Raw genomic sequence first — 25000 nt, forward strand, 5'->3', positions numbered from 1 at the left:
CTTATAGGAAACAGCAAATGACAGATTAAATTTTTTTGTATGTGTCAGTGAAAAAAATGTACAGGTAACACAGTAATATAGTGGTTGTGAAGTGCTACTTTTAAACATATATGGCAACTATGCTATGGTGCTATGGTGAAGATGCCTTTCACATTTAGTAACACGGAGTATTCAAACATGATATTTATGTGATGATATTCATTGATATTGATAGTGATATTCTGTAGCAGTAGAATACAGATGCAGGTACTTAAACAGAAGACACTCAGATAGCAGAGTGTTCTACAGAGTGTGTCAGTTTCTCTATGTGAGAGGATGCTTCCTCAGTACTTATGCAGCAGCTGAATGTATTGGAGCAGTTCAAGATGCTAATGTCCAGATGACAAAATGAAGCCCCACCATCAGTACAAGAATACAAATTCAAATTCACAAAAGGACTTTAAAAAGTAGCACTTCACAACCACTGTATTACTTACTGTGTTAACTGTACATTTTCTTCAATGATACATACGAAAAAATTGAATCTGTCATTTGCTGTGTCCTGTCAGGCTTTGACTGTGTAGATTGTACACAAAAATCATCACTTAATGCCGCGTAGCGCCACTAGAGTACACATGTTAATTTCTTTCAAAATAAACCAAGACACAGCATATGTGTATAGAGTATTTTCAACTTAGAATTATTTGATGTATGTACACACACACACAAGCTTAGCTCTTCTCCTATATGTCACAACTAGGCAAACACACACACACACACACACTCACACACACACACACACACACACACACACACACACAAGATGGTGAACAGAGAGGACAACAACAGATGTTGTTCCTTATATCCAGCTGTCTACATTGCTGAGAGCTGTCCCTGGTGGTGAATACTGAGGTGGGAGTCACACTAGTTTCACTTGCTGCAGTCCCATTTCCTAAAAGTTAGTGGAAAGTGTATTTACTGACATAATGAGCAGTGAAGAGGGGGCTACCTTGGCCTCCACTTTGTTGTTCACAGCTCCAATGAGGACTGTCCTGAAGATGAGACTGAGAGATTTTTCTGGTTTGGTGATGAGGGGTGAAGAATTGGAGAGAGTATGTTGAGAAGGATTATTAACCTGGAGAATGAAATGAAAGAGATGCATGAAAAGATGAAAAGACTGAAAAAATTGTTGAACTTTTGACTACTGAGAAGGTAGTTTGGAAAGGTGTGTATGATGATTTACAAACAAAATTGTTATTATATGAGAAGAAAATAATGGAGTATGAAGACAAAGTTGAAGAAGAGTTAAATGGAAAACAGAAAATTTGGAAGAACAGGAGGAAAAAGAAGGTCGATTTCAGGAAAATTGTGGAAGAGCAAACTCAGGTAAATGACACCAACCTAATGGAAAAGGGTGTTCAAGTAATCAACTAGAAAGAAAACTTGGCAAGAGACACAGTTGATAAGAAAAAGACTGTAGTGGTATTTGGTTTAAAGGAGGAATCTGTACCACAGTGGCATGAAAGAGAAAAAAAGGAAATGACTGGTGTAAATAAAATGGTGGAGACAATACAAGAAGGCAAGGAGCTGACAGAAGAGATTGAAGAAATTAAAAGGTTGAGCACATATGTTGGGGGTAAACAGCATCCCATTAAAATAAAGTTCAGGTCACAAGCAGCAGCTGAAGAAATATTAGGCAAAGCTTGGAAATTGGCCAGCGTTGAAGAGTACAACCAAGTACATAAAAAAGATGGGACCAGAGAAGAGAGAGCTACTATAAATGAACTAAGAAGAGAATCAAATGAAAAAAAAAAAATTAAAAACAATCAGAGGTAGAGAAGAAGAGGTTCTATTGGAGGGTCATAGACATGAGGCTGAGGAAGTGATACAAGAGAGAGGACAGTGCACTTTAAAAGTGGCATATACAGACATAAATGGTTTGATGTCAGCAGTGTTAGAAGTAAAAGACTATTTAAGAGAAGTGAAACCAGATATTATGGGAGTTGCTGAAACAAAACTGGTGAGTGATGTGGATGTTTGAAATATTGGTGATGGAAATTAGTCTCTTGATGAGAAATAGAAAGTGTAAGCAGGATGGAGGTGTGATGCTCCTAGTTAGAAAATAATTGACAGTGGAGTCTACATGTGGGGAAGAGGAGGCAGAAGTACTGAAAGTATGCTTTAAAAGAAATCTGGGAAGATGCCGAAATATTGTAGTGACCTGTGTTCCTCCTTATTCCATCTCACGGGATGAGGAAGAGTACAAGAGAATGCTGGAAGACACAAGGGCATGTTTATCCAAGCTGCTGGAAGAAAATGAGGATGTACTAGTGATGGGAGACTTTAATTGCAAAGAGGTATCTTGGGAAAGTTGGGCCACAGAAGATAGTGAGTCATCATGGGGAAACAAATTATTGGAGTTGGCTGTTGAGAATATTCTTACACAGTGCATTGAAGAAGACATGAGATTCAGAGGAAATCAAATACTGTCAAGGCTGGGTCTAATTTTTACAAAGGAACAAACCATAGTAGAAGATTTAAAACAAAAACCCAATAGGTACAAGTGACCATGCATTGATTCAGTTCTTAGTAATGGATAAAAACACCAGTACAAGAAAAGAAGACCACAAGAAAGAAATTTTAGACAGCTTAGGAAGTATTTCAATGAAGTGGATTGGAAAGTATTTCAAACGGGTGACAGAAGAAAAGTGGGCCACCCTCCTGGACATTTATTGTAAAGGAGTGGAGAAATGGGTACCTAAGAAATCAACAGAAAATCTATTTAAGAAGGATTGGTATAACAAGATGTGCCATAACTAGACTGGAGAGAGAAAAAACATGGAACAAGTGGAAGAAAAAAAGAGACATGACTTGTGGGCCAATTATATAAAAAAAAAAGAGGAATGAATTTCAAAATAAAAATAAAGATGAACATAAAATTATGAAAAGAATGTTGTGGATAAATGTAAAGACCAGCCAAAACTTTTATAGATTTATCAATGGAAAATTGAAGAGTAAAGAAGACACTAGCAGAATAAAAGTTGGAGAAGAAATGGTCAGAGATCCAAAAGATATGATTGAAGTGTTCAACAGATACTTCCACTCAGTGTTTACTAAGGAAAATTATTTTAGTGAAGAAAGGATAGTGATGGAAAATAGGACTGGTCTGAAAGAGGTAGTGTGGTGTTGGAAGAGCTGGATGTAAGGAAAGCAATGGGACCTGATGGTGTGTTGAACTGGATTCTAAAGCAGTGCAGCCCACTAGCCAAAGTGATACACAATATAATCATCACCACCATGTTGGAAGAAAGAGTACCTAAAGATTGGAAATGGGTGGATATTGTCCCAATTCACAAGGCTGGAAGTAAAGAAGACCCACTAAACTACAGAACAGCATCACTGACAAGTGTGGTAGCAAAGATTTGTGAAAACACCATCAAGAACAGATGGGTGAAATACCTGGAAGACAACAATGTGATAACAGAGGGACAATTTGGATTCAGAGAATGAAGATCTTGTGTAACATATTTGATAAGCTTCTAGTCAAGAGTAATGGACACAGTGGGAGAGAGAGATGGATGGGCTGGCTGCATATACTTAGACCTGAATAAAGCTTTTGATAAAGCACTGTACAGGAGGCTAATATGGAAACTGAAAATTATAGGAAGATTGGGAGGATCATTATTAAAATGGATGTCTGATTTCTTGATGGACAGAGAAATGAGGACAGTAATGAATGGAGCCCAGTAATAAATGTAGTTTTGCAAGGATCGGTACTAGCAGCAGTTATGTTTGCAATGTATGTAAACGACATGACAGATGGGGTGACAAGCTACATGAGTCTCTTTGCTGATGATGCTGAAATTATGAGAAGAGTAACAAATGAAGAAGATTGCGAAGCTCTGAATCAAGACCTAATTAATATAAATGAATAGTCGTTGAGGTGAAACATGGAGTCTAATGCCAAGAAATGTAATGTGATGAAGTTTGGAAAAAGTGTGAGAAGAACAGAAGGCACCTACTATTTGGAAAATGAGAAAATTACTATAAAATAAGAAAAAAAAGATCAGGGAGTAACCATTTCTAATAAACTGTCATTTGTGAAGCATGTAAACAAGATCACTAAAGAAACATCTAATCTGCTGAGAAACATCAAGATGGTATTCATCAACACTGAAGATATGATAAAGAAAATTGATAACAACAATTATAGTACAAGACTGGAGTATGCACCATTAGTGTGATCACCAAGTTTGAAGAAGGATGTCAGAAAGCTAAAAAGAATTCAGAGAGCTACAACTAAAATCCCTACAAGACTAAGAGGGTACAGTTATAAAGAGAGGTTGATGAGATTGGGCTTGACTACATTGGAAGAAAGGAGGGAAAGAGGCAATTTGATAGCACTATACAGAATATTGGAAGGGATGAAAAAGTTGGATAGGGATGATCTTGTGATACCAGATACGAGAGGTACCACAGGACATGGAAAGAAATTGATAAGGAGTGTTTGCAGAAGAGACATCAAGAAACATAGCTTTCCTCACAGAAGCATAGCAGTGTGGAATGAACTTATTGGTGAGACTGTGTGTGCCAAAACAGTCCATAAATTTAGAGAAAATTTGAATAAAAATTGATATGGAGATGGGACAGCACGAGCCTAGTGTGGCTCTTGTCCTGTATTTCTTTCACAAGTAGATGAACACAAATAAGTAAATACACACACACACACACACACACACACACACACACACACACACACACACACACACAGTGGAAGACCCAAAAGAGGTGGCTGAAGTGTTTAACAGATACTTCCACTCTGTGTTTACTAAGGAAAATGATTTCAGAGGTGAGAGGATGGCGTTAGAAAAAGGGACTGACATAAAGGAGATTAAAACATCAGTAGAAGAAGTAAAGAATATGTTGGAAGACCTGGATGTAAGGAAATTAATGGGTCCTGATGTTGTATCAAGTTGGATTTTAAAAGAGTGTAGCTCACAATTAGTCTCAGTGCTGCACAATATAATTAGCACCACCCTGGTAAAAGGTAGAGTACCCATAAATTGGAAACGGGCAGATATTACCCCAATTCACAAGACCAGAAGTAAAGAAGATCCATTAAATTATAGACCTGTACTGCTCACAAGTGTGGTGGCAAAGATTTGTGAAAAGATCTTCAAGAACTGATGGGTGGAATACTTAGAAGACAACAAGGTGATAACAGAGAAACAGTTTGGTTTCAGAAAAGGAAGATCTCATGTTACAAATTTGATAAGTTTCAACTCAAGTAATAGATATAGTGCAAGAGAGAGATGATGAGCCGACTGCATATACTTAAATCTGAGAAAAGCATTTGATAAAGTTCTGCACAGAAGACTAATATGGAAACTGAAAAAAATCGGAGAACTCGGTGGATCACTGTTAAAGTGGATGACTTACTTTTTGACAAGCAGACAAGTGAGGACAGTAATTAAAGGTAGCAGGTCAAACTGGAGGACAGTAATAAGTGGAGTCCTGCAAGGTTCGGTACTTGCAGCAATTATGTTCACAGTTTATGTAAATGATATGACAGATGGTGGAGAAAGTTACATGAACCCTTTCGCTGATGACGCTAAGATTATGAGGAAAGTAACAAATGAAGAGGACTGCATTGCTTTAATTCAGGACTTAATTAGGATTAATGAATGGTCATTGAGGTAGAACATGGAGTTTAATGCTAAAGAATGTAGTGTGATGAGGTTTGGAAAAGCCTCATCACACTACATCATGGCAACTATTACTTAGGGAATGAGGAAATCTCTATAAGATCAGAAGGAAAAGACCTAGGAGTAATCATTACTGATAATTTGTCATTTGGGAAGCACATAAACAAAATTATAGGAGAAACATATAATCTGCTGAGAAATATGAAGATACCATTCTCCTATATTGATGAAGATATGATAAAAAAAACTGATAACGATGATACGTCCAAGATTGGAGTATGCAGCATTAGTGTGGTCGCCAAGTTTGAAAAAGGATACAAGAAAGTTAGAAAGAATCCAGAGAGCTGCAACTAAAATCTCAGCAAGCTTAAGAGATTATGGTTATGATGAAAGGTTGAAGAGATTGGGCCTGACTACAATAGAAAAAAGGAGGGAAAGAGGTGATTTGATAGCAATATATAGAATATTGGAAGGAATGGAAAAGTTGGACAGAGAAGACCACATGATACCAGATACGAGAGACACAAGAGGACATGGGAGGAAACTGAAAAGGTGTGTTTGCAGAAGAGACATCAAGAAACATAGCTTTCCACACAGAAGTGTAACAGTGTGGAATGAACTTAAGGATGAGACTGTGTGTGCAAAGACAATTCATAAATTTAAAGAAAATCTAGATAAAAGTCGATATGGAAACGGGACAGTACCAGCCTAGTGTGGCTCTTGTCCTGTATTTCACAACTAAGTAAATACACACACACACATACTAATTTCTTCCTTCCCCACTTACCCCAGTCTAAATGTTTCTTACAGCCATTTATAGTTAGTGTTGTTACATTATGTCAATAGTTTTTGTTATAGACAATTAGAGCCAGTAGAGGTATCTGCATAAACACCTCCAAAGTACAATAACATTTTTTCCTACATTACTGTATGGATTCAAACAAGCACCCAGGACTGACTGGCCTTGACTCCAACCTCTATGGGAGGTAGCAAAAAATTAGTAGGTACAAGTCTACATACAGTCAGCACCAAAAGACTTTAGAACTCTCAAAGATGAGGGATGCAAGGATGTGCCTCACCACAAACATGGTGGTGGACCAGCCCAAAGAGTCTGACAACATCTTACATGCTATCAAGAGACAGTTAAAGATATATCCTCAGTTTATAGCAAAACAAAAATAAAACACTGTGGGTCTATTGCTGCCATGGTAGACAGTCACTGTTCCTCAAAGTCCATTAACAGTGGTGTTCCTCAAGGTTCTGTCCTATTAACCATCCACTCTTTTCCTATTATTCATCAATGATCTAAACCAAACTTCTTGTCCTATCCACTGATGATACCCCCACCCTGCACTTTTCCATGTCTTTTGTAGATGACAAACCTTTCAGGAATTGAACAGCTCATGCAAGGAAGCCACAGAATGCCAAATTTCTGATCTCTTTAAAATTTCTCATTAGAACAGAGCAAACTCAATAATGTTCAATGCCTCAAAACTCAATTCCTACATTTATCAACCTGACAAAACAATACCATCTTGAGCTGGTACAATATGCTCAACTGTTGCAGAAGTACTGGGGAAACATCCTCTCTCACAGAGATGCTGACACACTGTAGAATACTCTGCTATCTAGGTGTCTTCTGTCTGGGTATTCTGCTGCTGCAGCCCAGGCATTCCCATCACAAAATTAATATCATGTCATGAATATCTTCACATGAATATCATGTACAAATACTCAATGTTACTGAATGTGAAAGGCATTTTCATCATACCAAAAAAAGATGCTCCTTGGCAGTCAGCTGACTGCTTAGGTCTGTCACTTAGGTATCAAGACATCAACTGTTGGGTGATGAGGGGATGACAGTTGCAGTGAGTTGCCATGTATGTTTAAAAACTAGCACTTCACAACCACTGTATTACTGTGTTACCTGCACATTTTCTTCAATGACACACAAAAATGAAATCTGTCATTTGCTGTTTCCTGTAAGACTTTGACTGCATAAATTGTACACAAAAATGATCACTTGAAGCCATGCAGTGCCACTCAAGTATGTAAAGACCCAAAAAGGGAAAGGAGGAGGCAGAGGCTCACCCAGGCAAGCGGTTCCCATGACACACAACTTGCACATTAACTTCTAACAAAATAAATCAAAGCACAGCATTATGTGTACAGAGCATTTCTGACATAATTACTTGAATCATCAAACCACAAAGTATGTACCTTAATTCACAGGACACCTGTATAATACTCTCTCTCTCTCTCTCTCTCTCTCTCTCTCTCTCTCTCTCTCTCTCTCTCTCTCTCTCTCTCTCTCTCTCTACACACACACACACACACACACACACACACACAGTATATTTATATCTATCTATCTATCTATCTTCTCCACCTCAAGGTCCAACTCAAGCTGTATAAAAACTGACTGTGCTTGCCAGAGAAGCATCTGATGGCACACACAAAACGAGAGCTCAAACAAATGAGAAAAGGTTATAAGCGTCTACTATTTATACTCCATTGATGAGTCACACTGCATTCATAGCACATCTGCTGTGGGGTGACAGCGTGTTCTTAACGTGTTCTCCATAGTCGCAACAGATTTGCATTGATGTTTTTCTTGCCCTCCCCTTTTTTTAAGTAAGAGGCAACTGGCCAAGAGCAACAAAAATTATGAACAAAAAAGGGCCCATTTGTTGCAACTCAATCATAACAAATTTGCAGCAGATTCGCAGTACATTTGCAGCAAGATCACGAAGCATGAACACAATCTCAGCATAGTTGTCATTCATTAAGTCGCAGAAGAGTTGTAACAAAGTTGCCAACAAAATTGCCAATGTGGAAATGGGGCTTTAATTCTGAAGAGATACAAGATAAAAATGCAAGATGCCTTTACAATTAAATTAAGTAGGAATTTGCTTGACCACTGCCAAACACAGGAAGTAATACCACAACTAATGGATTTGAAGCAGCTCATGATAAACATGGCAACTAGACAGCCAATGGCTGAGATGTGCATTGCTGCTAAATGCAATATTCTGGTTGCTGAAAAACAAACATAATAGTAACTGTCTAAGGTTATAATAGAAATTATCATAGGTACTGAAACAACAAAAATGCAGATTCATTATGCAATAAAAGACACTGCAGTAGAAAGACAATGTAGTAGAGGAGGAGGAGGAGGAGGAGGAGGAGGAGGAGGAGGAGGAGGAGGAGGAGGAGGAGGAGGAAGAGGAAGAGGAAGAGGAAGAGGAAGAGGAAGAGGAAGAGGAAGAGGAAGAGGAGGAGGAGGAGAAAAATAAGTTTCTTGCCCTCTGCATTTTTTCATCTTCTACTCACTGACTTACCCTCATCCTCACTAGCCAAGTCAAGTTCTACCCTGGGTGTGTCCACAGACATGGGAGGTTGAGCTGAGCAGAACACAAGTCTGCCAAAGTCTAGTACTACCAGCACAGCATTTTTGTCCTGGAAATGCTCTGGAATGATGATTTGTGGAGCTGAGATGTCCAATTTGATATCCCATCTCTTCCGATTTACCTGTTGAGCCAATAAAAAATTGCTGTGAATTATCAAAATTGTAAAAATAGTTAACAGTAAAGAACAAGGTAATACAAACTGCATAAGAGATGTGAAGAGTGGACAGAGTGTATGAGCAAAATGCATGATTTCTAAAGATTTTTACCTTTTTAAATTCAAAGCAGTGAAACGTCTCTGCTTAACAATAATTTCACTCATGAGTCTGTGCATTCTGCTAGCCCACATATGTACAAAAATCACAAACAGAAGAAAAATTATGCTGAAAAAGTATCAATGAAAAGTCTTTCCCTACACAAAGCAATGAAAGGGAAATAAGATAGCCGATAAAACATGCTACTTACAAGTTTTCTTCATTAACAACTAGAATACATCTGCAATGAAAGCTTTTCACATATTTCTGCAGGTCTTCACATTGTGTATATCTCTGCCAAGTTATGTTTTCAAACTTTTCAATATCATTTATGCAAATTTAATCTGGTCTTCTACAATGCATATTATTTCTTTAGTCATTTAATCTATCAAGTTTTTAGGAGGAGGCAGTAATACAGAAGGCAGTAGATGCCTGTCAAAATGATAATTACTCCCAGTGAGATCTGAAGCACTGGATCAGTGGATGTTGTGAACTTATCATTAAATCCAGCTGTGCCCTCACTGAACATTTCCCTTTGTGTCTCATGATGCAAAAGGGCAGTAACAGCCTACCCTCTAAAGACAACTCTCTCCCTTCACACAAATCTACATGCACCTAATTACACATACACCCATCACTCAAAATTCAAAATTATTATGGTGATTCCTACACCAGCCTTGGAGTCACCATCTGGGGAGGGGACCACAAATATCCCCAGGTTGGACTGCTCTTCTGGTATGAACCCTAAGTGTCTTGAGACCCTCCTCAACTTTTTCTTCATTCACTTCTGCAACATTTGCGGTAGATCTAATTTCCAATCTGTAGAACACCACCTCTCCACTACTAAACCTCATCTTCTTTTCCTCACTGAAACACAGGTGTCTGAGGCAACTGACAGTAGCCTCTTCTCTGTTCTCTCCTATTTTCTCTCTCTTCATTTTCAATACAAAGCTGTCTATGTGCACAACAACTTAACCTGCTCTTATGCCCACACTCTTGAATCTTCCAAGTTTTCCACCATTTGGCTACGACTACTGAGTCACTCTCAAACTAAATTTACCTGTGCTGTATACCTCTCACCTATCTCCTCTGACTATAAGAAATTCTTTGACTACTTAACTTTCAAAGTGGAGCACATTCTGACTGTCTTCCTTTTTGCAGAGATCTCCATTCTTTGAGACTTCACTGTTCACCAACAGCTTTAGCTTTCCTCTCCCTTCACTGACCATCCTGGTGAACTAGCCTTTAATGTTGCTATCCTCCACAACTTAGAGCAATTGGTGCAACACCCTACTCATATTCCTGACAGTCTAGGAGTTACGCCCAACTTTCTTGACCTTTTCCTACCTCTGATCCCTCTGCTTATGCTGTTACCCTATCTTCTCCATTGGGCTTCTCCAATCACAGTCTCATATCTGTATCTTGTCCTAATCCCTCCTCAGGATCCCCTAAAGCAAAAGTGCCTCTGGTGTTTTGTCTCAGTTGACTGGGGAGACCTAAGAAGGTATTAAGTTGATTTTCCTTGGAATGACTACTGCTTTCATGTCAGAGACCTGTCTGTGTGCTGAGCACATAACAGAGGTGATAGTGTCTAGCATGGAGGCACATATTCCTCACTCTCTCTTGCAACCTAAACCTTCCAAACCTTGGTTTAACACAGCCTATTCTTGTGTTATACATGAGAGGTGGCCCACAAAGGGTACTTGAGCCTACCGTCACCTGAATCTTATGCGTTTTATATTTCTGCCTGGAATCATGCCAAGTCTGTTCTCCAACTAGCCAAAAACTCCTTCATTAACAGAAAGTGTTAAAATCTTTCAAGATATAACTCCCCTCATGACTTCTGCCATCTAGTGAATAACATCTCCAATAATTTTGCTTCTTCATCTTTCCCTCCTCTATTTCTACCTGATGGCACCACTGCCATTTCATCTATTTCTAAAGCTGAACTCTCACTCAAACCTTTGCTAAAAAATCTACCTTGAATGATTCAGGGTTTGTTCTTCCCTTTCCTCCACACACTGACTACTTCATGCTACTCATTAAAATCCTTCACAAGTGATATTATCTATGCCCTCACTGGCCTAAACCCTCAGAAGGCTTATGGACTTGATGGGGTCCCTACTATCGTTCTCCAAAACTGTTCCTCCATGCTTGCACCTTGCCTAGTCAAACTCTTTCAACTCTCTCTATCAATATCTATTTTTTCTTCTTACTGAAAATTTGCCTACATTTAACATGTTCCTAAAAAAATGGTGACCATTCTAATCACTCAGACTACTGCCATATTGCTTTAATTTCCTGCCTATCTAAAGTTTTGAATCTATCCTCAACAGGAAGATTCTTAAACATTTATCACTTCACAACTTTCTATCTGATCACCAGTAAGGCTTTCATCAAGGCCGCTCTACTGGTGATCTGGCTTTCCTTACTGAGTCTTAGTTATCCTCTTCTAGAAATTTTATTGAAACTTTTGCTTTAGACATATCAAAAGATTTTTTATAGAGTCTGGCACAAAGCTTTGATTTCCAAAAGACCCTCCTATGGCTTCTATCTTTCTCTCTGTAACTTCATCTCAAGTTTCATTTCCAATTATTCTATTACTGCTATGGTAGACAGTCAATGTTCTCCTAAATCTATTAACAGTAGTGTTTCTTAGGGTTCTCTCCTGTCACCCACTTTCTTCCTATTATCCATCAATGACCTTCTAAACCAAATTTCTTGTCCTATCCACTCCTACGCTGATGATACAACTCTTCACTTTTCCACATCTTTTTGTAGACGTTGTCCCTCTGGAATTAAACAGCTCACTCAGGGAAACCACAGAATGCCTGACTTCTGAACTCTCTATAATTTCTGATTGGAGCAGAGCAAACTTAGTAAAATTTAATGCCTCAAAAACTCAATTCCTCCATCTATCAACTCAACACAACCTTCCAGACAACTATCCCTTCTTCTTCAATGACACTCAACTGTCCCATTCTTCTACAATGAACATTCTCGGTTTGTCCTTTACTTATAATCTAAACTGGAAGCTTCACATCTCATCTCTAGCTAAAACAGCTTCTATGAAGTTAGGCATTCTGAGTTGCCTCTGCCAGTTTTTCACACACCCCAACTGCTAACTTTGTACAGGGACCTTATCTGTCCATATATGGACAGATAAGGTCTTCTAGACAGGGTGAAATCAAAAGCATTTCATCTTAACACCTCTCCTCTAACTGACTTTCTTCATCCTCTTTCTCATCACCACAATGTTACATCTCTTGCTACCTTCTACTGCTATTTTCACGTTAGCTGCTTTTCTAATCCTGCTGCAAGGAAACAGACTTAAAATACTTCAAGAAATTAAGAAATTAAGTGACAGTATACCTAGCCATCTTGAGAAGGTCATCGAAACCATGGGCAACATGATGAAATATTAAAACAAATCAAGGACAACATGATGAAATATTAAAGTAAGCACCAAGACTAGAGTAAATTGTTTTATTTGATATTTTTGTTAAGATTTTTATTGAAATTATGTCATGTAAACTAGAGATACAACTTTTTTTTTCTGCAGTGATTGTAAATAATGTTTTCTGCTTTAATTATTTGCATTTGGCAAAGTGAAGTCTGGTATTCATTCTCTGACACAAATTAGTTGCCAAATGCAAAACTTTACATTCAGCAGTTTCTACACGGTGTAAAATGAGTTTGTCAATACTGCTAGAGGTAGAAGTACAGGTTACTCTAAGTAAAGAAATGTTCTATACACATAAGCATTCTGAAATATTGTTTAGCCTTGTTATAAAATTCAAGTTTGGGCAGGTGACAGATACAACAGGTGGGTCAAGCATCATCTATGGCAGAGACACATCTTGTCCACATACTACATATTACAACAAGTTTTTGACACAGCAGGCAGTTTCTTTTTTTTTTTTTTTTCAAAATTATACAATATAAACTAAGCATATTCATTATCACTGCCTCAGCCGAAAACAGCAAGTGACTGACTGGCAATCAGTTGACTGGCAACTAGCCTCACTTTTCCTCCCCTCCCTGCCTGGACAGGTATGATGCCACATAGCATATCATTTTATTCATCATTGTGTAATTTTCATTAGTACATCACCTGTCCATTAATATCACTCAACTCATTATGGGATACTGTAAAACTCAAAAACTTGTAGAAATCATGATTGAATCATTCATTTTCACTAACAGACATCCACATCTATATGTTTTGCCATGGACTCCCACCCAGCCCTGCCATTGTATCTGTTGTCCAGCCACACTTGAATTTCATACCAATGCCTCAAAATGTATGTGCATAAAACATTTTTCACTTATAACAGCCTGTATTTACACTTCTAACAATATGTTACACCCTGTATTTTCAGTTTTATTTCTTGGCAATCTTTATTCTCCAGTTAAACTTTATATTTGCTAGTCATAACTATGCTAATCCAAATACAACTGATGAGAGAGAGAGAGAGAGAGAGAGAGAGAGAGAGAGAGAGAGAGAGAGAGAGAGAGAGAGAGAGAGAGAGAGAGAGAGAGAGAGAGAGAGAGAGAGAGAGAGAGAGAGAGAGAGAGAGAGATATGGAATATGACTGGCAAATTGGCAAGAACATGAAGACATTTCAGGAATATGATCATCCTCAAAGAAATTCCAAAGATATCACAGTAGACATAACTAAATAAATAATTTCACTAAACTTACCATATCTCCTTCCATCATCTGCTCCCAATTCCTCTTCAACTCCTGTTTGGTCTGTTCTTTTAGCTCTTCATACCTGAAACAAGAATACCATTTATATTTGTGTGTATTTACCTAGTTGTATTTACCTAGTTGTAGTTCACAGGAGGGGAGTAATCTCATAGTATCCCATCTCTATATCTATCTAGTTTGGTCTTAAAAGCACTAACAGTTTTGGCATTTACAATGTCTTCACTGAGATCATTCCATTTGTTCACACTTCTGTGAGGAAAGTGTGTGTGTGTGTGTGTGTGTGTGTGAATGTGTGGGTGTGTGTGTGCATTTACCTAGATGTAATTTACAGGGCCTGAGCTATGCCTGTGTTGTCCCGTCTCCATATTTATACATGTCCAGGTTTTCCTTAAAGTTGTGCATATTCATTGCCAATACTACATCCTCACTGATCTTGTTCCAAACTTCTATATTTCTCTGTGGGAAATTATATTTCTTTGTTACTCAAGTATCTTCCTTTCCTTAGTTTTTTGCTGTGTCCTCATGTGTATCTGGTGTTTCCTACTTCTTTTTAGCAGCAGTTTCTCATTATCAATTTCTTCCACTATATTCCATAATTTATAAATTAGTATTAAGTCTCTCCTTCCTCTTCTTTGTTCCAATGTTGGCAGGTTCATTTCCTTTAACATGTCTTCATATGCTAATTCTTCCAGTTCTGGAACCATCTTCATTGCCATCCTTTGTAAACTTTCTAGTTTTTTGACATGTTTCTTCTTGTGGGGAGACCAAACTGATTCAGTATATCCCAGCTTTGGTCTAATCATGGTCATAATTATCTTTCTCATCATATCTTTATCCATGTTGTGGAATGCTGTTCCAATATTTCTTACCATTTTATATGTATCTCTGAATATCTTTTCTACATGCCTCTCCATGGCATGTATTGTCATGGCATCCTGTATTGTCACTCCCAGATTTTTCTCTTCTTGTACTTTTATTATTTCTTCATTTCCCATTTTTATATCCATTTTGGTCTCTTTGCTTTTTCCCATTTCCATTACGACATTTTTTCACATTAAATTCCTTCTCCCATTTCTTACTCCAGTCCCAGATTTTATTCAGAACCTCTTGTAGAGTTTCACAGTCTTTGTTATTTCTTATGTCTTTGTAACTTTTCATTGTCTGCAAACAAGCTCATGTAACTCTTTACTCATTCAAGCATATCATTTATGTATATTAGGAAAAGTATTGGTGTCAGCACTGATCCTTGTGGTACTCCACTATCTACATTTCTCCATTTCAATTTTACATCTTTTACTATTGTTCTCATTTCTCTTCCCTTTAAGTAACTTTCCATCCAGTTTTTTTTTTTTTTTTTTCTGTTTGATCCTCCTATATTTTCTAGCTTTGATAATAGCTTGTTGTGGGGAACTTTGTCGAAAGTTTTTTTCATATCTAAATACACAATCTACCCATCTATCCCTCTCCTGTGTTATATACTGAAATGTTACACTTCATCTGGTCCTGTTGCTTTTCTCTCTTCCAGTTCCTCCATCATTTTATAAAATTCTTTAACTACTATAATTTCTCACATAAGCTTTTTTGTCTTCTCAACTTGTGGTCCTTTAAATTCTGATTCTTCTGTGAAAACTTGTTGAAACTCTTTGTTTAACAATTCACTCATGTCTTTTGGGTCTTCATATGTTTCATTTCCATCCTTCCATTTATGAATCTGTAGAACAGTTTTTTTTTTTTTTTTTCTTTTTTTTTATGTAGGAAGGATACTGGCCAAGGGCAACAAAAATCTAATAAAAAAAATGCCCACTGAAATGCCAGTCCCTAAAAGGGTCAAAGCAGTGGTCAAAAATTGGTGGATAAGTGTCTTGAAACCTCCCTCTTGAAGGAATTCAAGTCATAGGAAGGTGGAAATACAGAAGCAGGCAAGGAGTTCCAGAGTTTACCAGAGAAAGGGATGAATGATTGAGAATACTGGTTAACTCTTGCGTTAGAGAGGTGGACAGAATAGGAGTGAGAGAAAGAAGAAAGTCTTGTGCAGCGAGGCCGCGGAAGGAGGGGAGGCATGCAGTTAGCAAGATCAGAAGAGCAGTTAGCATGAAAATAGCGGTAGAAGACAGCAAGAGATGCAACATTGCGGCGGTGAGAGAGAGGCTGAAGACAGTCAGTTAGAGGAGAGGAGTTGATGAGACGAAAAGCTTTTGATTCCACCCTGTCTAGAACAGCAGTATGAGTGGAACCCCCCCAGACATGTGAAGCATACTCCATACATGGACGGATAAGGCCCTTGTACAGAGTTAGTAGCTGGGGGGGTGAGAAAAACTGGCGGAGACGTCTCAGAACACCTAACTTCATAGAAGCTGTTTTAGCTAGAGATGAGATGTGAAGTTTCCAGTTCAGATTATAAGTAAAGGACAGACCGAGGATGTTCAGTGTAGAAGAGGGGGACAGTTGAGTGTCATTGAAGAAGAGGGGATAGTTGTCTGGAAGATTGTGTCGAGTTGATAGATGGAGGAATTGAGTTTTTGAGGCATTGAACAATACCAAGTTTGCTCTGCCCCAATCAGAAATTTTAGAAAGATCAGAAGTCAGGCGTTCTGTGGCTTCCCTGCGTGATATGTTTACTTCCTGAAGGGTTGGACGTCTATGAAAAGACGTGGAAAAGTGCAGGGTGGTATCATCAGCATAGGAGTGTATAGGACAAGAAGTTTGGTTTAGAAGATCATTAATGAATAATAAGAAGAGAGTGGGTGACAGGACAGAACCCTGAGGAACACCACTGTTAATAGATTTAAGAGAAGAACAGTGACCGTCTACCACAGCAGCAATAGAACGGTCAGAAAGGAAACTTGAGATGAAGTTACAGAGAGAAGGATAGAAACCGTAGGAGGGTAGTTTGGAAATCAAAGCTTTGTGCCAGACTCTATCAAAGGCTTTTGATATGTCCAAGGCAACAGCAAAAGTTTCACCAAAGTCTCTAAAAGAGGATGACCAAGACTCAGTAAGGAAAGCCAGAAGATCACCAGTAGAGCGGCCTTGACGGAACCCATACTGGCGATCAGATAGAAGGTTGTGAAGTGATAGATGTTTAAGAATCTTCCTGTTGAGGATAGATTCAAAAACTTTAGATAAGCAGGAAATTAAAGCAATAGGACGGTAGTTTGAGGGATTAGAGCGGTCACCCTTTTTAGGAACAGGTTGAATGTAGGCAAACTTCCAGCAAGAAGGAAAGGTAGATGTTGACAGACAGAGCTGAAAGAGTTTGACTAGGCAAGGTGCAAGCACGGAGGCACAGTTTCGGAGAACAATAGGAGGGACCCCATCAGGTCCATAAGCCTTCTGAGGGTTTAGGCCAGCGAGGGCATGGAAAACATCATTACGAAGAATTTTAATACGAGGCATGAAGTAGTCAGAGGGTGGAGGAGAGGGAGGAACAAGCCCAGAATCGTCCAAGTTTGGTTTGTCCTTGCACTTTTCAACTATATCCTTTTCATATCCTTTCCCTTCCTCTCTCTTTTTTTTCACATTCATTTCTTGCTATCTTAAAGTCCATGCTTTGTCTCTTTTTTTCTTTGCACTTGCACATCTTGCACTGAACCACACCTGTTTTCCTTTTCCTTTAGGTTTGTATAATAGGACATATTAATTCACTCCAGTCTCATATATTTCCATTAAAATGTCATATTTATCTTGCACATCATTTGCTCTTTTCAGCTTTTCTGAATCCATTTCTTCATAAAATTTCTTAAGGTCATCCATGTTTTGCTTCTCCATAGCTTCTTCTATTTTCTTTGTATGATTCATGCTCTTCACTGACATCATTATCAGTCTGTTTCTGTCATTACATGATCTCTTTTTTTCCCCATGTATCTTAATTCTTTAGTCACCCTTTATTAGTATCAGGTCTAGTCTTGCTGGTTTGTCATCTCCCCTATATCTTGTATTTTCAGTCACCCACAGCATCACTGTGTTTTCCATGGTCAGCTTCAGAAATCTTTCTCCCCATGCAGTCTCATTTCCTCCTACTTCAAAAGTTTCCCAATTTACTTCTTTGCAATTGAAGTCACCAACCAGTAACACCAATAATTTACTCAAATACTGAATGGTATCTTCTATTAATTTTTCATATTCTTCCTTGCTACAAGAATTTGTTTTGGTTGGTACACAGGTCATTATTACTGTCAGTATTTCTCCATTATTGTCCTCCAAGTTAACACTCATTTTTCTGCTTTTCCTTTCCCATATTTCACTATTTTTGTCCAACTCTTTCCTTGTCATTATCATTGCACCTCCCCCTCCTTTATTAATCCTGTCTCTTTTCCACATATTGTTAATGACAATCTGTTTTTCTTCTTTTATTCTTGTTTCCATTCAGTGCAACACTTTCAGATTCTTCTCTTTTAAACAGTCTTGTAATTCCTGTTTTTTGTGTACCAATCAGTCTATGTTGGTATACATCACAATTTGTTGTTCATTTTTACTATTTTCCTCTATTCTAATTAATTTCCTTAACTTTATGTGCCATTTCTTCACTCTGTCTCCCAAAACTCTCCAATTTTTTTTTCTGTTCTTGATTAATTTTTCTCTTTAGCCTCTTCATACATTTCTTTTAATTTTTTCCATTCTTCTTCATTTTTATTCTTCTTAAAAAAAAAAAAAAAAAATATATATATATATATATATATATATATATATATATATATATATATATATATATATATATATATATATATATATATATATATATATATATATATATATATATATATATATATATATATATATATACTTGCAATTTTCTGCTTCTCTTAGTTTTGATGTTCTTTCTAGTATCTCTTCTGTGTCAGTGTGTGTGTGTGTGTGTGTGTGTGTGTGTATGTGTGTATTTACCTAATTGTATTTACCTAGTTGTGAAATACAGGACAAGAGCCACACTAGGCTTGTGCTGTCCCATCTCCATATCAACTTTTATTTAGATTTTCTTTAAATTTATGAATTGTCTTTTCACACACAGTCTCATCCTTAAGTTCATTCCACATTGTTATACTTCTGTGTGGGAAGCTGTTTCTTGATGTCTCTTCTGCAAACACTTCTTTTCAATTTCCTTCCATGTCCTCTTGTATCTCTTGTATCTGGTATCATGAGGTCTTCTCTGTCCAACTTTTCCACTCCCTCCAGTATTCTATATATTGCTATTAAATCACCTATTTCCCTCCTTTTTTTTCTAGTGTAGTCAGGCCAAATCTCTTCAACCTTTCCTTATAACTATACTCTCTTAAGCTTAGAGGGATTTTAGTTGCAGCTCTTTGGATTCTTTCTAACTTTCATGTATCCTTTTTCAAACTTGGTGACCACACTAATGCTGTGTACTCCAATCTCAGACGTATCATCGTTGTTATCAGTTTTTTTTTATCATATCTTCATCAATATAGGAGAAAGCTATCTTCATGTTTCTCAGCAGATTATATGTTTCTCCTATAATTTTGTTTATGTGCTTCACAAATGATAAATTATCAGTAATAATTACTCCTAGATCTTTTTCTTCTGATCTTATAGATTTCCTCATTCCCTAATAGTTGCCAACTGGTCTTCTCACACTTTTTCCAAACCTCATCACACTACATTCTTTAGCATTAAACTCCATGTTCCACCTCAATGACCATTCATTAATCTTAATTAAGTCCTGATTTAAAGCATTGCAGTCCTCTTCATTTGTTACTTTCCTCATAATCTTAGCGTCATCAGCAAAAAAGTTTAATGTAACTTTCTACACCTTCTGTCATATCATTTACATAAACTGTGTACATAATAGGTGCAAGTACCAAACCTTGTGGGACTCTACTTATTACCGTTCTCCAGTTCAACCTGCTGCCTTTAATTACTGTCCTCATTTCTCTGTTTCTCATAAAGTCAGTAATCCACCAAGTCCTCCAATTTTTTTTCCTATTTCCATATTAGTCTTCTGTGCAGAACTTTATCAAATACTTTTCTCAGATCTAAGTATATGCAGTCAGCCCATCCATCTCTCTCTTGCACTATATCTATTACTCTTGAGTAGAAACTTATCAAATTCGTAACACAAGATCTTTCTTTTCTGAAGCCAAACTGTTTCTCTGTTATCACGTTGTTGTCTTCTAGGTATTTCACCCATCTGTTCTTGATAATCTTTTCACAAATCTTCGCCACCACACTTGTGAGCAATACAGGTCTATAATTTAATGGATCTTCTTTACTTCTGGTCTTGTGAATTGGGGTAATATCCACCCATTTCCAATCTATGGGTACTCTATATTGTGCAGCACTGAGACTAATTGTGAGCTAGACTCTTTTAAAATCCAACTCGATACACCATCAGGACCCATTGCTTTCCTTACATCCATGTCTTCCAACATATTCTTTACGTCTACTAATGTTTTAATCTCCTTTAGGTCGCTTCCTTTTTCTAACGCTGTCCTCTCACCTCTGAAGTCATTTTCCTTAGTAAACACAGAGTGGAAGTATCTATTAAACACTTCAGCTACCTCTTCTGGGTCATCCACTGTCTCTTCTCCAGCTTTTACCATGCTTATTTTATCTTTACTCTTTAATTTTCCATTGATGAATTTATAAAATAATTTTGGTTGGTCTTTACATTTCTCCACAATATTCTTTTCAAAAATTTTCTGCTCATCTCTGAGTTCTGACATATTCATTCCTCTTCCTTATATGATTGTTCCACAGGTCCAGTCTCTTGTTTTTCTTCCACTTGTTCCATGCTTTTTCTCTCTCCAATCTAGCTGTTGCACATCTCCTATTGTACCAATCCTTTTTGAAAAGGTTCTCTTTTGATCTCTTGGGTACCCATTTCTCTACTCCCTTATTATAAATGTCCAGGAAAGCTGTCCACTTTTCCTCTATGTCCTCCTTTTGAATAACTGTTCCAATTCACTTCACTGAAATACTTCCTAAGTTGTCCAAAGTAAGTCTTGCTATAGTTTAGCCATTCTCTTCTGTGGTCCTCTTTCCTTATACTGAGGTTATTATCCATAACTGTGAACTGAATCAGCACATCACTTTTTCCTATTGGGTTTATGTATTTAAGGTGTACTATTTCTTGTTCCTTGGTGAAAATTAGATTGAGCCTTGAAGGTGCTTCATTTTCCCTAAATCTTGTCATCTGTAACCCATTGTGTCAGGAAATTTTCAATAGCCAGGTCTAGTAGCTTGTTCCCCCATGATGACTCACTGCCTTCTGTGGTCCAATTCTCCTAAGATATCTCTTTACAGTTAAAGTCCCCGATCAGGAGTATATTGTCCTTTTCCTCAAGCTGCTCTGCCAAACATGTCCTTGTGTCTTCAAGCATTTTCTTATATTCATCCTCTCTCCAAGAATTGGAATAGTGGGGAACATAAGTCACCACAACGTTATGGTATCTTCCAATATTCTGTCTTAAGCTTATTTTCAATACTTCTGCCTCCTCCAGCCCATATGTGACAGATTACACTAATAAATCCTTCTTAACTAGAAGCATCACACCTTCTCCCCGTTTATTCTTTGTATTTCTCATCCAGAGGTTGTATTTTCCTTCACCAATATTTAATATATCCCCTTCCCTCTGGTTCTATCTTTTTTTTATCCACACTTGTTTGTATTCTTCCACCTTAGCCAGTTTCCAAAGATTTACTCAGTGTTTCTTCAGCTGCCACTTGTGACCTAAACCTTATTTTCATAGGACGCTGTCCACCCTCAACATATCTACCCAATCTTTTAATTTCTTCGATCTCTCCAGTCAGCTCTTTTTCTTTTTGTAATGTCTCCACTAATTTTTCCACATATCTTTTCCTTCTTTTCTCTTTCATTCCACTGAGGTGTACACTTCCTTTAGGCCAAATACCACAACAGTTTTTTTCTTATCCACAGTGTCTCTCACCAAGTTTTCTTTCTGTTTTATAACTTGAACAACTTTTTCTGTTAGCTTTGTGTCATTTGCCTTGGTTTGTTCATCCACAATTTTCCTAAAATCGATCTTTTCTTCCTCTTGTTCTTTCTTCCAATTTTTCCTGTTTTACATTTAACTCTTCCACTTTACCTTCATATTCCATTGCTTTCTTTTCATATAACATTAGTTTTTTTATGTAGATCGTTGCATGCACCTTTCCACACCCCTTCTTGGTGATCAAAGTTTCAACCATCTTCTCCATCTTGTCAAATCTATCCTTCATTTCCTTCATTTCAGTTTCCAGTGTGATAATTCTCCTTCTCATCACTGCTTCCTCGACACTTCGGTCCTCTTCCATAAATCCCAAGAAGTCTCTCTGTCTTGCCTTCAGGACAGTCCCCGTTGGTGTAAACAACATAGTGGGAACAGAAATAGCCCCCTCTTCACCACTCATTATAACAATTTAACTGCTTTCTACAAAACACTTTTGGAGATGGGACAGCATTGAGTGTGTGTGTGAACTCTCACCTCTGTATTTCCACTAGGGCAGCTCTCAGCGACATAAATGGCTGGATTTTTAGGGGCACCTGTTTGTGTTGACTTCTCTGTCTGCCATGACAGTGTGTGTCCATTGTGTGTGTGTGTGTGTGTGTGTGTGTGTGTGTATCTACCTAGTTGCATTTTACCTAGTTGTATAGTACAGGGTTCAAGCAGGGCTCATAGTGTCCTGTCTCCATATCTATATTTATCCAACATTTCCTTAAATTTATGTACATTTGGTGCTGTAACAAGCTCTTCATTTAGGCTATTCCAGATGTCCACAGTTTTATGTGGAAAATTGTACTTCTTCTTCCATATATATATATATATATATATATATATATATATATATATATATATATATATATATATATATATATATATATATATATATATATATATATATATATATATATATATATATATATATATATATATCTCGAACCATTATCAGTAATCCTCCTCCTCCTTTCCCCTTTCTTTCTCTCCTCCAATAATCATATCCCTCTTCCTTAAAGCTTAAGTGGACTTCCTCTTTTAACTTTGTCTCAGTTAGGCACAACACAGCTGGTCTATTTTCCTTTAAGTAATCTCTCACTTCCAGTGCACCTGAAAGTAACCCGTTTATGTTTGTATACATTACTTAGACAGGTTACTTTCAGGTGTACTGGAAGTAAGTGTGTGTGTGTGTGTGTGTGTGTGTGTGTGTGTGTGTGTGTGTGTGTGTGTGTGTGTGTGTGTGTTTATTTGTATTTTTATAAAATTGAGTCAGGTTTATTGTGTCCCACTTAAAGAAAAATTTGCATAATCTTATTCAAATTCAGGTATAATATCCCAGAGTTTCACAGTACCCAAGTTTCATGATCGTTGAGTTTCATGTTCCTAAATTATTCCTACGATTCCAACTTTCACACAATATCTCCAAGTTTTGCACTTTTGTTGCATATGGGCTACATCTTTCTACCAATGGTGTCACAGATAGTAAAAATAAATACATATGTGATATGTACATAGCTTACTTATGTGAATAACACACTTGTTTGGCACATTAGTCATGATAGTTTGCATGTAAGAGAGAGGGAGAGAAAGGTTGGTGTCATACTACACAGCAACAGTGTAATCACATTATAAAAACAAACACAAGCAAGAGGTGTCTCAAAAGTGCAGTGCTACCACATCCACTGCACAGTCACATCATGTTGAGGAAGTGCCACTGCTATCACACTGGATGTGAGGACAAAATACACACACATAGTTCTAGATGTGGCAGTGCCACACCACTGTATCACGCCAGGTGAGAAGGCAAAACACACACGCACACGCACACACACACATGCACACACACACACACACACACACACACACACACACTGCGTAGTGTAGTGGTTAGCACACTCGGCTCACAACCAAGAAGGCCTGGGTTTGAATCCCGGGAGCGGTGAGGCAAATGGGCAAGCCTCTTAACGTGTATCCCCTGTTCACCTAGCAGCAAGTAGGTATGGGATATAACCCGAGGGGTTGTGACCTCACTGTCCAGGTGTGTGGTAAGTGGTCTCAGTCCTACCCAAAGATCGGTCACTATGAGCTCTGAGCTCTTTCCGTAGGGTAACAGCTGGCTGGTTGAGGTTTCTGCCAAAGGCATATAACCCGAGTTAAATTGAGACACCTCTCTCTCTCTCTCTCTCTCTCTCTCTCTCTCTCTCTCTCTCTCTCTCTCTCTCTCTCTCTCTCTCTCTCTCTCTCTCTCTCTCTAATGCACATTTGTCTTTTTCTCTCTCTCTCTCTCTCTCACTCTCTCTCTCTCTCTCTCTCTCTCTCTCTCTCTCTCTAATGCACATTTGTCTTTCTCTCTCTCTCTCTCTCTCTCTCTCTCTCTCTCTCTCTCTCTCTCTCTCTCTCTCTCTCTCTCTCTCTCTCTCTCTCCTTTTCGGGTTACACACGCCTTTATTCATATAATTAACTGAGATGGCTGTTGGAAAACATAAGACAGGTTTGCCTATTTGTGGATTTAGGAGTGAGTGTAGCCAAAGTCAAGCAGGTGTAACTCTGAGTTATGAAACATGCACATTTGTTTTTCTCTCTTTCTCTCTCTCTCATGCACAATTTTTCCTTTCTCCCTCTCTCCTTGGGTTATACACACCTTTATTCATATAATTTTTTAAGATGCCTGGCTGAAAGCATAAGAGAGGTTTGTTTGCCTATTTGTGAAATTAGTGTAATGGAGCAGACTTTCTACACCATGCAGCACAACCCTTCTATCTCTATGTCTCACAGAGGCCAACTGGTGGAGGCCTGTATGCAGTGGAATCTCAAGCCAGACTCACTGTGGTGCAGTACGATAAGTTTTTAAATTTAACTTAAATTTTTAATTAGTCTCAAAATAAACTGCTACAGGGACTGTGTCCTAGGGCAGTGGGCAGTCCTTGATTATGCTGCTGTGCTGCAAGTTGACTGCTTGTATCTCTGAACATTCATAACTCATTACCTC

At 37.9% G+C, this 25000-nt stretch overlaps 1 protein-coding gene across 5 annotated transcripts in view; it reads right to left on the reverse strand.

Annotated features, from left to right (window-relative positions):
• The window catches only part of LOC135113190 (intermembrane lipid transfer protein VPS13D-like), a 475970-nt gene that overhangs the window by 375530 nt on the left and 75440 nt on the right, over positions 1-25000 (reverse strand). For all 5 annotated transcript variants that reach the window (XM_064028315.1, XM_064028317.1, XM_064028314.1 and 2 more), the window contains exons 13-14: positions 14051-14123; positions 9026-9215 (exon numbers count right to left, since the gene is read on the reverse strand). In XM_064028315.1, the coding sequence (XP_063884385.1) occupies positions 9026-9215; positions 14051-14123 (263 nt within the window). The remainder of the gene's footprint in view (positions 1-9025; positions 9216-14050; positions 14124-25000) is intronic.

Source organism: Scylla paramamosain, chromosome 25 (genome assembly GCF_035594125.1).
Source record: "Scylla paramamosain isolate STU-SP2022 chromosome 25, ASM3559412v1, whole genome shotgun sequence".
In the NCBI taxonomy this organism is placed as follows: Eukaryota; Metazoa; Arthropoda; class Malacostraca; order Decapoda; family Portunidae; genus Scylla; species Scylla paramamosain.